This window comes from Sciurus vulgaris (assembly GCF_902686455.1).
Source record: "Sciurus vulgaris genome assembly, chromosome: 3".
NCBI classification, from domain to species: Eukaryota; Metazoa; Chordata; class Mammalia; order Rodentia; family Sciuridae; genus Sciurus; species Sciurus vulgaris.
In genome coordinates, this window is record NC_136463.1 from 16,919,202 (window position 1) to 16,934,249 (window position 15,048).

Consider the following 15,048-nt stretch of genomic DNA (forward strand, 5'->3'; position numbering starts at 1 on the left):
TAGGAGTGTTAATTTTATATCCTGCATTTTTGCTGAATTCATTCATGAGTTCTAGAAACTTTCTGGTGAGTTTTTTTTTTTGGTCTTCTAAATATAGAATCATGTTGTGAACCAATAGGGGTAGTTTGAGCTCTTTTTTTCCCCTTCCTATTCATATCCCTTTCTTTCTTCTGCCCGATTGCTCTGACTAAAGTTTCAAGGACTATGTTGAATAGAAGTGATGAAAGAGGGCATCCTTGTCTTGTTCCAGTTTTTAGAGAGAATGCTTTCAATTTTTTTCCATTAGAATGATGTTGACCTTGGCTTTAACATATATAGCCTTTGCAATGTTGATATATGTTCCTGCAATCCCAAGTTTTCTACTGTTTTGAACATAAATGGATACTGTATTTTGTCAAATGCTTTTTCTGCATCTATTGAGATAATCATATGATTCTTGTCTTTAAGTCTATTGATGCAATGAATTATGCTTATTGGTTTTTGTTTGTTGAACCAACCTTGCATCCCTGAGATGAACTCTTCTTGATCATGGTACACTATCTTATTGATATGTTTTTATAAGTGATTTGCCAGTATTTTATTAAGAATTTTTGCATCTATATTAATCAGGGATATTGGTCCTTGATGTGTCTTTGTCTGGTTTTGGTATCAGGGTGATGATAGCTTCATAGAATGAGTTTGGAAGTGTTCCCTCCTTTTCTATTTCATGGAATAATTTGAGGATTATTGGTATATGATCTCCTTTAAGGTCTGGTAGAACTCGGTTGAGAATCTGTCTGGTCCTTGGCTTTTCTTTGTTGGTAAGCTTTTGATGGCATCTTCAATTTTATTGCTGGAAATTGATCTGTTTAAATTTTATATGTCCTTTAGAGTGAATTATGGTAGTCATAGAGAAATCTGTTGATGCTTCATGATCTTTTATTTTACTGGAGTATAGATTTTCAAAATATTTTCTGATTATCAATTGTATTTTAGTATTGTTTGTGGTGATATTTCCTTATAATCACACACAAATTTTAATTTTTTAGTTTTCTCTTTCTCTTCATTAGTTTGGTTAAGGATTTACCAATTTTATTTATTTTTTCAAAGAACTGATGTTTTGTTTATTGATTTTTAAATTTTTTTGTTGCTGTTTGTTTTAATTACATTGATGTTGGCTTTGATTTTAATTATTTCCTGTTTTCTACTAGTTTTCATGTTGATTTTTTCTTCTTTTCTAGGATTTTGAGATGTAATGTTGCGTTATTTATTTGGTGACTTTCTATTCTTGTAGTGAATGAGCTCCCTGTCATGAACTTTTCTCTTAGAACTGACTTTATACTGTTCCAAAGATTTTGATATATTGTGTCATTATTCAAAGTATTTTTAAAATTTCATCCCTGATTTTTCTGCTATACATCAGACATTCAATAGCATATTATATAGTCTCCACATGTTATAGTAGCTTCTATTTTTTATTTTATTATTGATTTCTAATTTCATTCCCTTATGATCTGATAGAATGCAAGGTATTATCTCTATTTTTTTATATTTGGTAATTATTGCTCTGTGGACAAAGGTAAAGTCTATTTTAGAGAAGGATCCATGTGCTGCTGAGAAGAAAGTGTATTGTTGATGGATGAAATATTCTATATACGTCTGTTATTTCTAAATTGTTAATTGTATTTTTTAGTTCTATGGCTTCTTTATTTAGTTTTTGCTTGAAGAATCTTCTATCCATGACGACAGAGGTGTGTCAAAGTCACCCAGTATAATTACGTTGTGGTTTATTTTATTCTTGACATTGAGAAGGGCTTGTTGTTATACATAGATGCTTCACTGTTTGGAGCACAAATATTTATAATTGTTATTTCTTGTTGATGTATAAATGCCTTAAGCAGTATGAAATGGCCTTCTTTGTCCCTTGTTATTAACTTTGATCTGAAGTCCACTTTATCTGATATAAGAATAGAAATTCCTGCTTGTTTATAAGAGCCATGTGGATGTCTTTGCTGATGAAGTATCTTGGAGACAGCATTTTTTTTTTTTTTTTTTTTTTTTTTTTTGTCTTTCATCAAAACATTTATTGAATGCCAATTGCACATGGCCAAGCTGTGTAAGGGCTATTTGAGACTTACATGCCTGGCTAAAAACAGAAAAAACTGTTGTCCCCTGTTCACTTTGGCAGAACAGCTACTGCTAAAGAGTTGGAACAGTCCTATGTCCTGCAAAGGAAGGGATAAAAATTCCAGAACAAGATTCACCTGAACTGGAATGAAAACAGGGATGAGGGAACTGAGCCAAGCCTCCAAGGCAGTGACCTTATAGGCTGTTCTTCTGGGTATCCAAACTCTTTTGCTCTGAAGACAAATAGGACACAAAGGCTCTCTTCTGTCTGGGATGAGACATCCAGGTGATGGAAAAGAAAGTCAGAGAGAGGCTGAGGTAAGGAACAGGAATTGTTTTGTATTGGCGTGGAAGTAGGCTCTGTAGTGAAGTCCCTTTGGGTTTAAGAACATTTTTCTGCTTCTTTTTTCTTCCTGCAACTTCTGCTGTCTGAGCTGCCATGCCTGTATTCCAGCATCCATTTCCTGTGACAGCGGTACAACTCGTCTCTTTGTATACAGTGTACACTATAGCTTAGGTGCAAAACAATCACAAACAATGTAGCCCTGGCTGGAGCTCTAGTCACTCACTGCAAACTTTTCCTTTTGGGTTTTTCTTTGAAGTTGGCCTTTCATTGGGGGAGCAGGGTGGCCATCTGCATAAGAGCAGTCTGGGAGCTCCGTGAGGGGCCCATAGCCGGAAGGGTTGGCAGCCAGGCCCTGTTGGAGTCTCCACTGGCTGCCAGCCCGAGCCCACATGCTGCAGTGCAGCCTCTGCACACCTACAGAGAGCAGACTCCCTAAAGCAGCCATGGCAGTGACGGAGGAGCCGGAACAGAGATGGCAAATTGTTGGGTCTTCTTTTTTAATCCAATCTGCCAGTCAAGTCTTTTGATTGATGAGTTTCAGTCATTTATATTCAGTGTTATTATTTGGATATGATTTTTATTCCCTGTCATTTTGATTTATTTCTGGTTTTTAATTTGAGTTAGTTTCTTCTTTGATTGACTTTTCCTTTAGTGTAGTTCCTCCCTTTGCTGGTTTTCACTTTTATTTTTCATGAAATATTTTATTGAATATGTTTTGTAGCACAGGCTTTCTAGTTGTGTTCTATTGCCTTTTGTTTATCATGGAAGGTTTTTATTTCATCTTCAAATTTGAAGCTTAATTTTTCTAGATATTATATTTTTGGTTCAGAACTTGGTATATATTTTTCCAAGACCTCCTTGCTTTGAGAGTCTGGGTTGAGAAATCAGCTGAGAGCTGGATTGTTTTCCCTGTAAATGTGACCTGTCATTTTTCTTGGGTAGCCTTTAAAATTCTATCCTTATTCTGTGTGTTAGGCAGTTCCATAATAATGTGTCTTGGTGTGGACTGTTGTAATTTTGTACATTTGGGGTCCTGCAAGCCTCCAGTATTTGATTTTCCATTTCAGTCCTAAAGTGTGGGAAAGTCTCTGATATTATTTCACTGATAAATTGTGAATTGCTTTGATTTATAGCTCCCAGCATTCATCTATCATGATAAATCTGAAGTTTGGTCTTTTCATGTTATCCCCAAATATTTCTTGGAAGTTTTATATGTGATCTCCTAACATCTTTTATACATGGTCTACTTTATTTTTGAGATTATATATTTAGTCTTTATTGTCTGAAACTGTCTTTCAATTGGTCTAATCTGCTGGTGATGATTTCCAATGAGTTTTTAGTTTGGTTCATTGATTCCTTTGTTTCAGGTATTTCTCACTGATTCTTCTTCAGGATCTCTATCTCTGTATCTTTCACTTCTTATATTTTCTCTCTGATTTCATTTCTTATGTCATTTTTTACTTCATAGATTAGTTTAACCATGAACTTTCTGAATTCCACCTCTGACATTTCCTCCACTGTGGTGTCAATGGAGCCTATTGTCAGGGTATTCTGTGCTGTTTGGGACGGTTTATTCCCTTGCTTTTTCATATTGTTTGTGTGTCTATCCATCAATCTTGATGGATCTGAAGTGGTAAAGTTTTTACTTTATGAGTTTATAGTGTCCCTCTATGTTAGTATTACCTCACAAATTGGGGGAGGGAGTCCAATGATAGCAACAATCTATGCAGACAATATATGCAGTACACTAGGTACTTAGTTCCTAGTTTGATATCTACAGTGTTAATTGGTACAATATGCAGGAGAGTAGGATCAGCAATTTCCATCCATTAAAACAGTAAATAGACATGAATTATTTCTGGCTTAAAATCAAACAATAGGTGTTACCAATGATTTCCACCATATTAATTATTGCTGTGACATTGGTGGTGGGCAGATGTAATATACATCAGTTAGTATTAAGAGGTGTTAAGAATACAGTTGAGTATGAGGAAAAAAGAGATAGTAGGAGGGTAGGAAGGTGTTTGCAATTTCAAAGGGTGAATAAGGAAAATGCAGTGGTAACTTGGGATATGTTGTTAATGAGAAAGGGAAAGGAAAAACAGAAGAATATAAAGGAGGAGAGAGAGAGTGGAACTTGGCTGTCAGCAATAGAATAAAGAGAGGGGGAGAGAAAGGTGCTAGAATAGTGATAAAGACTATATATACAAAACAATCAAAATAGGTTAATCAAGAAACCTAACCCTCAAAATATAGAAAATGGGAAAATAACACCCTCTAAATATAGGCAAGAAATGAGGAGAAGGAAACATACATTATATGTGTGTATATATATATACACACATATATATGTCATTGAATCAATCAGTCCACATTCAAATAAAACAGAAATCTAATATAGATAATCAAAAACAAAAAGCAAATCAAAACAACAGAAAGAAACTTGTTGGTGAAATGTTAAGAAATTAAGGAGTCATTTCCACTACAGTGGACAAAATAGTCAGTGAGCATATGTGTTGGCTGCCTGTGCCCAACTGATTTTCTTTTTGTTTCTTCTTGAGGTATGAAATGAACATGGAGTATGGGCCATGGGCTGTTGAGTTCTTCCTTTTTATTGTGTTGCTCACTGAGTCGAAGGTTGGGGTTTAGACTTCCCAATTTCCTTTGTTGGAAGATTAATGTGGGCAGGCCAGGCTGTGGGTTGGGTGGCAAAGTCACTGGCTGGGGAGGTGGGCCTGGAAACAAATTAATATGTCAGGCAAGCTGGGTTGCAGCCAAGTAAAAAAGCAGCTGGCTGGGTCAGATGGTATGGTGGCCTTTTAGGCAGGTCCATTCAGCCCAAGCTGGGAGAGACAGGTAGTGAAGAGGTGAGCTGGGTCTGGTGGCCTGGCTGCTAAGTGTTGGGCCAGGCAGGTTGCCTAGCAGCTAGGTGGTAAAGTAGCTGGCCACATTCGGTGGGCCTACCTGACTTAGGACAGGCAGATCAGGGATGGGTGATGGGTCCTACAGACCAGAAAAGCTGTGTACCGGGTTGAGCAGGCATTTTGGGAACTGGGTTGGTGCAAGAACTTGGCCAGTGTTGACCCAGTTGGGCTCCTGGGAACCCAGTGGGTGTCAGACTGGGTGACTGGGTAAGCTGAGGGTCAAGTGCCCTCACATTCACTCCTCCAAAATCTCCCCAACCTGTATTCACACAGGGAAAAATGCTCCAAGTTTCTGACTTTTCACAGGTTTGCTAGGCCCAGCCAAGTCCTTGGTAGGCTCAGACAGGCCCACGCAGACCTAGCCACAAACTCACAGATCTGGGTTTCCAGTTTCTGTTGGCTCAGCTGTGCTGCAGTCCCAAGATGGCTCCTGGATTGGCTTTCCACAGATGATTGATAAACTCAGGGTGACTTTTTTTTTAGAGCCATTTAATGAGTTGAACAGTCTCTAGTTTGGCTAAGGCATACTGTTCCTCCCATCTCAGGATTTTTCACTCTAAGCCTCAAGGAGAAACAGTATTTTCACTGCTTGAGTTCTGGGTAGCTGAACTGGGACAAATGTTGCCTCACTCTAATCCACCATCTTTCCCCCTCTCAAAACTCCTTTTTAAAAAATATCACCTTAATGTATTCATTATGAAAAGTTCCAAGCATATACAAAAGCAGAACAGTCTGATGAAGTACCATATATTCCTACTTTCAACAATTAGTGTATTTTTACCATTAGATATAAGTATCTTCAAGGTGAAATTGAATTAATCATTTTATTTTAAAATTATAAATATTATTTTACTTACATAAGTTTACATAAATGTATAAATTTGGATCATTTCATTTATGTTTTTTTTTTTTTTTTTGGTCTAGTGTCCCTTTTTAAAAATTCCTTTCTTCCCTTTTTCCTTCTCAAACTACAGGTGCAGTCACAAGAAGCACCCAATAATTCATGTTAACAAATTACAGTCTATATTATATCTATCTCTATATATAGAGAGATAATTACATTAGTATGAGAGATTTCATTCTGAATGATATTCAAAAGCATTTTTTATTTGCTATCATATTGGAAATTGTATAGATCTTCTCACAAACAAAACAAAAAATGTATACCGCCTTCAACATGATATTAATATTTTAAAAGCTTACCATTAACTGGTATATTTTTTGCTAACTCTGTATGTTCTTTATCTGTGAGAGTTATTCCCATTTTTTCTAGAACATTTCTCACATCACTGACATCAACTTCTTCTCCTTCAACATAATAAAAATGAACACATATTAATACAGAGAATGCTATACATTCAAAAACACGTAGACCTTAATAAAACTTCAGATTCAATAATTATATGATCATATATTACACAAATATGCCAACTGTTTATAATTCTTGTTAATTGTGGTGGAAATAGAATTTCTATAATAATAGATAGTGATTCAGTTTATATATTGTAAATTGGAATATTATAGGTATAAGATCCATTTATTTTATCAGAATACTATTCCCTCTATTCTCTTCATAATAAGAGAATTTTTATTTTCATGAAAGATTGCTGTAAAACTTGCTGTACTAATCTAAATTTTGACTTTCAAGATCATGAATATTGACTATTATTGACAAATATTAATATCCCAGATACAAAGAAATTTGCTATCAGAACTTTGTACTAAGATAGTGCCAAAATGTACTTGTTTTAAACTATAATTGTAGGCAGATATTCGTTAACAGAGGGGGAAAAAAGCAATGAAAAAATAATAATACTGTATAAAATATAATTTAGTACAAAAATTAAGACATTAGATTTGTGGTAACTAACCTGTAATAGTTTCCACTACATCCATCAATGTACTGAGATCGACCTTCCCACTAGCTATAAGAAAAATCATAATTAGGATAAGGCAAAATTATAAGAGGATAAAAAAGCCAAATTAAGAATTAAAGTCCAACCACAATTTAATCTGAATCAATAAAAAAATCATGGAATGAGGACAAAAATTCATTTGATGGTAGGGAGAGCATTGGCTAAGAAAATTAATTTTTCTAAGTCTTATGCTTGCAAGAATGGTAGAATAGAGTAGTGATGGTAGACTGGTCTCTGGAGACCCTTATTTCTAGATCAAAACCAAAGTTCTTTCTAAGATTTACATTGAAAGAGAGACCCCATTTTTCAATCTTTAATGTTTTTCTTAATTTATTTCAATTGCTAAGTTGGAATAGTTAATGACATGTGTTTTTAATCTTTTGTTACCAAAAAATGTATAACGTTTGGATAAATATTTTCACCTTTCTGTCTTTGAAGGAAAGGAATTGTTTGTTAGAACTAGAGAGTTTAGAAACATGGCAGGCACTGTTTCAATATCAGGAAGAACTGATAAACCCAGATAGTAGTGGCTACCAGTAAAGGCAGTGAAAGGGAGGTAAGTCTAAGGTTCCCAGTGGAGTATTTGATCCAGACTCTGTCCTGGGAAACAATAGGGCTGGAACCTGCCTGAGCCAAGAGCACCCATACTCTCTTTCCCCATTAGACTTCAATTAGGAAACACAAATTCAAAATAAACTCCTGAAGAATTTCAAGATGGCAAATGCAGAGTATTAAGCACCAAGCATGGCACTCTTCTGAGCTTACATTTCTGTCAAACTGCGCTAGTTTCACATCATGAAGCTTCCCCTAAATTCCATGGTTATACCCAAAAAAGTAGATAGAAGGAAGTTCCCTCTAGTGCAAACAAATCCATTAGTCTAAACACTCAAGAGGAGGGTTGATTATATGAACTAAAACCTCTTTTCCTTAGGCCTTCATAACATTTCTGGATGGCAATTTTAAACATATTAAAATAATGAATCACACTACTATAGTAAATAATAATCTAAGAAGTGACTAGGACTTGAAGAACATGAGCTGGGGTGGGAGGTGACAGAAGTTGAGAGGTACAAGAGGAGAAAAGAAGCCTACAAATCTTTATTCTGTATTATGAGCCAGTTTTCTCATTATGAAATTTAAGACTCATCTAGGTTGTGGATCATTATGGGCTCCAGAGAATTCTCTGGCCAAATTATGTGAATATACCATAACAAATACCACTATTACATATAATTATAATGCACCAATAAAAATTATAATTAAAAAAGTATATCTCAGTTCATCTTCTTTGGAGCAAATGTAACAAGTTTCCATCATTAGTCAACAGAAATGCAATTGAAAAAAGAATTAAGAATTTTCAGATGGGGACAAAACAAAACTATTTGCAGCACAGTAGTTTGTGGCTTGTAACATGGGAATATAGTTATCTCCATGAAGATGATTAAGAAAATAGTTTAATTCTAAATTTGGTTCTAAATTTGACTAAAATAAAACAATTAGAACTATTTCCTAATCATCTTCATTGAGAAACTTGGGAGTTTTTAGAAGTGTGCTGATTGGCCTGAAATCACAGAGTGTGCATATAGTTTAGGCAATTATTAGCAATTGCCTTCAAATCAGAGACAGCAATTTGTTTTTCACTCATTTTGGTCAATCTCTCCACTTATTCATTCATTTATCAAATACTTAAAGTTTATAGAAAAATATGAAAGGTACAATGCTAGGCAATGGGAGTGAAGGAAAAACATATGGTTCCTACTAATAATAAATTCTAAACTTTTAATAGGGTGTGATATAAAGGTTCCTATTTATTATATAATATGATAGGTACAATGATACAGACAGTTTAGCATAGATGAGGACAGGGAGAACAGAATAGGCTAGCCTTTCTGGGGATGGTCATCCCTGAGTTGAGGCAGAGTATTTTCACAAGGATATGAATTTTCAAGTTATATGTATGACTACGCTTGTGGCTAGGTGTAGATTGAATTGAGATAAGATATATAATAAGATGATATGGCAAAAGTTATTAGGTGACAAACAGCATTTATTTGCTTGTAAAAGAAACTTGTAAAGACTTCTAAGTGTAAGGCACCATAGTAGGCATAGAGAATAAATACAAAGGATGCTAAAAGTAACATAATCTCTGCCTGCAAGTATATTAGGCTCTCATGGAGAGAAAATACACCTCAATCAATAGTTGTTATTAAAGAAATGAAAAGAGAAATTTTCTATCTATTCAGTAAGGTGAAATTTCTGTTAATATCCTGGAATGCCATTCATATCCAACAGGGAAAAACAGATATATTAGTGACTGTGAGGCAAAATGAGAAACAGGAAGTAATGAGAAAAGATGGACATCAAGACCTAAAACAAGAGAACCTTCTAAATCCTAGTTTTAGATTAGAAAACTTGGACTTTTTGGGGGGTGGGTGTGGTCAAAGGCAAGTCACTAATGTTTCAAGCAGAGAAATATTTACATTTTAAGTATAACATTATGATAGCTCTAAAGATAATAAATTTTAAAGGAAATCATCTATAATTAGGGATGACTTCATTTAATAATTAATGGGACATAAGCAGAGAGGCGTGTGAGTGTGAGGTGACAAAATGTTCTGGCTCATGTGAAAACAATGACTCAACCTACTAAGAGAAAAACCAGTGTTGGGCAGAAAATTATTAAAATAGTTAAACATAGTGAAAATAAGAAAACATTAATAAGAGCTTTGGATACATCGGTTTTCTATTCAGGGAAAACTCTAAGCTAGTGATCCTAAAGTCTTCAGCACAGATATAATTCTGAAAAAAAAAAAGCACATGAAGGGCTGGGGACATAGCTCAGTTGGTACAGAGCTTGCCCTGCAAGCAGAAGGCCCTGGGTTCAATCCCCAGCACTGCAAAAAAACAAACAAACAAACAAAAAAAACACACACATAAAATGAAGAATGGTCATTTATGTTTATACAGAACTGAGTAATGACTGAATAGTAAAGACACTGTTTATTTCAAAATTCTTTTTGTGCTCCATAGGCATTTTCTAATTTGAAAGTAGTCTTGACTACTTTTTGCATTTCTAGGCAATGCAAATACAGAAGAAGTTAATGACTATGGATTTCTGAATCAGAGATGTGCCCCATCGTATATGCCTTATTCTTTCACATATGAAAATTAAGAGATAGATTCTATGCAAATAAGTAACTAGTTATCCACCAAAATGCCTGCTTTCTTCACAATGTAGAATTGTACATGCAAGTGGATGACCAGCCAGATCACTTCTAATACCCTTTGCATTAGGTACAGCCATGTGACTAAATCAAAGCAAAGGAATAGTTGTAGGGATTATGTATATCACATATCCCTCCTTCATGTATATTTTCTATTCCAATCAGTCAGATACAAGCAATAAAAGGCCCTAGAAAAAGGGACTCCAACTTGGAAGGAATCTGAATTCCTGTATCACTAAATGGAGGAGAAGTCACTGCTCACCATCCAAAAATATTCTCACCCTTGAACTTTAAGAATTATTCCACTGTGATTAAACATGATGTATTTTTTAATTTAATTGTTTTAAAATAAAAATTTAGCTTGCTTTTATTAAAGTAAAATACAGCTATTAGCCTGAGGTTGCTTCTATGCCCAGAACCTCTAAACAAGCAAACTGAAACTCAACTTAGAGGTATTCCTTTTTTTAATGGTATGGCATTATTTTTATTGAGGAGTCAAAATTTTTAGACTTTGCAATATCCATTCTGGTAACTAAAATGAATAATTTCTGTACACATACAACACTCTGGCATCCACTGCACACACTTATTAAAAGAAAAAAAAGTATGATTATATGACATTGGGAAAATCACATTTTTTTAAAAAGTCACGGGTAAACTCTATTTAGCACAATTTGTATTGGCCAGAAGGCATTCTTCATCTCCCTTAGGCATATTAGGAACATAGTCTTATCCAGCTCCCATGTCCCCAGCCCTGCAGAGGTAATATTTCCAAAAGTGAGATTCTCTCATTAGAAGAACCTGTAAAAGAAAGGATACACATACTCTCTTTGGCACAAGATGCTCATTAACTGATTGACTTTGGAAAGAAAAACCACTAAACTAAATCAAACTTAAGCCAATTACAATTATCATCAGTGATTAAACTAGGAATCACACCTAAGTAAGGCAAATGCTTAGCTTAGCGAATCAGGTTAAGTCTCTTTATTTTGCCTTTGGGTTCAGTGTTTAAAAGGCCGCTGCTCATGCTGCTAAAGCAATACTCTCAGAAGCTCTTCTGGTCCTGAGTGCTGCCCAAATTGTGAATCCTTTAATGTTCAAATAAACTCTGTTAAATTTGTTTTTTCTACAGATTTTTTTAACACCCTAAATAATACATGCTGTGTTCTTACACAGGACTTGCTTCTCCCTTATTTTTGAAAAATGATTTTTATACACAAAATATTACTAGTTAATATAGTTTTTCTTATATAAGCCCACAATGTCAATTCCTTTTTAAGATCCATTGTGATCTACAATGCTCACCACTAAGTGGCAGGTTTTCTGTCAGACTTTCATGTTCCTTTTCTGTGAGTTCAATCCCCAAGTTTCCCAGAACAGTGTCTATGTTACAGACTTTAAGCTTTCCTCCTTAGAAAGAAACAAAAAAGAATGATGAAGAAAAAAGTTAATTATTTCAAAATATTGATATATTCCAGCATAACTTATTTTACTTGTATTTTAGTATAATAAAAATATAAATATACCAATTATTTGTAATAGTGAAGTGGTGTAGAATATTAGTTCAGCAAATTACCTACAATTATATCAAGAACAAACTTAGATAAAAATATTCTGAAGTTGAATCACTTTTTGAGGGATTGTGATTGTATGCTGAAAGTTATGAAGTATTAAGTAATAATTATCTATCAAAACAGGGGCCAGAAGAATCCTATCAATGACAGAATTCTCCCCATGTGGCACAAGGGAAAATATTGGGCAGGTCTTTCTCTAAAACAGAGTCATAGCAACAGGTGAGAGTGATAGTTCAAGTTTCTGACTTACATCTCAAAAATAGATTTAATATTATAATAAACTACTATATAAGAGAATAGTGGGCAATACATTCATCACAAAATTTTGCAAGGAAAGTTGATGGCAATCATTGTTCTAAAGGGTCTAGAATGTCATAAGGCTGACTGCCACCTGCAAGAGATTTCTCTCACCATAGACTGAGCAATAGAACTTGTAACCATTCCTTCCTCCTTCTCCTCCTCTTATATTGAGAAATGATAGAAGGAGAAGGAAATGCAAAAGCATGCTGGCCACAATTCCAGCTTTCTTCTATTTTTTGTTTTTTAATTGGCCTTTGGGAAAATACATATTATAGAAAATAACTGGAAGACTCTTGATTCATGAAATAAAATTATATTAAAGATCACCCCAACTTGCTGTTGGGCAAATTCCTAGAAAAACTGCCTAATCTTCACTACATTACATTCTGTATTAATTAGATTTCAAATGATTCTTTGAGGGTGCTATTCAGAAATATTCAAGTAGCGGAATATAAGATCAGTGCACATAAATCTAATGCATTTTTATACATAAGTGATGAATCTTTGGAAAGCATAATTAGGAAAGCTACCCCAATCACAATAGCCATGAAAAAAATAAAATACTTGGGAATCAATCTCACAAATTTATCTGGAAGAATAAGAAACCCAGAATAGCTAAAGCAATCCTTAGCAGAAAGAGTGAAACAGGGGGTATCGCAATACCAGATCTTCAACTCTACTACAAAGCAAGAGTAACAAAAACGGCATGGTATTGGTACCAAAATAGAAAGGTAGATCAATGGTACAGAATAGAGGACACGGACACAAACTCAAATAAATACAATTTTCTCATACTAGACAAAGGGGGCAAAAATACGCAATGGAGAAAAGATAGCCTCTTCAACAAATGGTGCTGGGAGAATTGGAAATCCATATGCAACAGAATGAAACTAAACCCCTATCTCTCACCCTGCACAAAACTCAACTCACAATGGATCAACGACCTTGAAATCAGACCAGAGACCCTGCAGATTATAGAAGAAAAAGTAGGTCCAGATCTTCAACATGTCAGCTTAGGACCAGATTTCCTCAACAGGACTCCCATGGCACAAGAAATAAAAGCAAGAATCAATAACTGGGATAGATTCAAACTAAAAAGCTTTCTCTCAGCAAAGGAAACTATCAGCAATGCGAAGAGAGAGCCTACAGAGTGGGAGAATATCTTTGCCACTCATACTTCAGATAGAGCACTAATTTCCAGAATCTATAAAGAACTCAAAAAACTCTACACCAAAAATACAAAAAACCCAATCAACAAATGGGCTAAGGAAATGAACAGACACTTCACAGAAGAAGATCTACAAGCAATCAACAGATATATGAAAAAATGTTCAACATCTTTAGTAATAAGAGAAATGCAAATCAAAACTACACTAAGATTCCATCTCACCCCAATTAGAATGGCGATTATCAAGAACACAAGCAACAATAGATGTTGGTGAGGATGTGGGGAGAAAGGTACACTCATACATTGCTGGTGGGACTGCAAATTAGTGCAGCCACTCTGGAAAGCAGTGTGTAGATTCCTTAGAAAACTGGGAATGGAACCACCATTTGACCCAGCTATCCCATTCCTTGGCCTATACCCAAAGGATTTAAAATCAGCATACTACAGAGATACAGCCACATCAATGTTCATAGCTGCTCAATTCACAATAGCCAGATTGTGGAAGCAACCTAGATGTCCTTCAATTGATGAATGGATAAAGAAACTGTGGTATATATATATACAATGGAATATTACTCAGCCATAAAGAATGATAAAATTATGGCATATGCTGGCAAATGGATGAAATTGGAGAACATCATGCTAAGTGAGATAAGCCAATCTGGAAAAAACCAAAGGATGAATGATATTGCTAATAAGTGGATGATGACACATAATGGGGGGAGGGAGGGGTTAGTGTTAGGGTTAGAGTTAGGGTTAGGGAAGGGGGCAAGAATGGAGGAAGGAAGAACTGTATTGAGGGAAAAGAGGGGTAGGAGGGGTGGGGAGAAGGGAAAAAATAACAGAATGAATCGAACAACATTACCCTATGTAAATTTATGATTACACAAATGGTATGCCTCTACGCCATGTACAAACAGAGAAACAACATGTATCCCATTTGTTTACATAAAAAAAAGAGAGAATGGATTTCTTACAATGATATGGCATGGGTGATTATATCAAAGTACTGTATAATGTGTGCAATGAAATGAGAAATCTAAATACAATAATAAAGACAATCAAAATCTGATGTTATAAATGCATGTGTTGATTTTTAGCAGACTTTTCTGCCAATCATGCTTCTTACATACCTTTGATAGACTTCACACCATCCAACAATCTATTCAGATATACCTTCCCAGCAGCTGTAAAAGAAAATAGGCATAACAGATATCAAAAAGAAAAGAAAGAAGTCACACAGTTATTGGGCAGTTAGTTAATTCCCATTAAGAGTTTTTATGCTTTCTCTGAGAAATCTGTCCTAGTGTCACATGAAATAAAAGTCACTTAAAAAAAGAAAATTTTCTTAGTGACAAAAATGTATATTCCGTGAGAAAATTTCTGGGGAGACTGCAATATACAGAAATAATCCTGATCCCCTCTGTCGTTTTTCCTTCTCCCTTTCCTTCATTTTTATAATCTCTTTCAATTTTCTTCCTTTTCCTTCA

General features: G+C 35.0%; 1 protein-coding gene and 1 pseudogene across 2 annotated transcripts in view; both read right to left on the reverse strand.

Moving 5' to 3' along the window:
- The window catches only part of EFCAB3 (EF-hand calcium binding domain 3), a 483,726-nt gene that overhangs the window by 365,284 nt on the left and 103,394 nt on the right, over positions 1-15,048 (reverse strand). The window contains exons 23-26 of the mRNA XM_079134930.1: positions 14,692-14,745; positions 11,822-11,926; positions 7,248-7,301; positions 6,580-6,684 (exon numbers count right to left, since the gene is read on the reverse strand). Of these exons, the coding sequence (XP_078991056.1) occupies positions 6,580-6,684; positions 7,248-7,301; positions 11,822-11,926; positions 14,692-14,745 (318 nt within the window). The remainder of the gene's footprint in view (positions 1-6,579; positions 6,685-7,247; positions 7,302-11,821; positions 11,927-14,691; positions 14,746-15,048) is intronic.
- LOC306658228 (large ribosomal subunit protein mL52-like) lies at positions 2,166-2,907 on the reverse strand (annotated as a pseudogene). Its single transcript, XR_013767006.1, has 2 exons — positions 2,676-2,907; positions 2,166-2,594 (listed from the first exon to the last, which is right to left on the reverse strand). The product of XR_013767006.1 is annotated as a large ribosomal subunit protein mL52-like (transcript).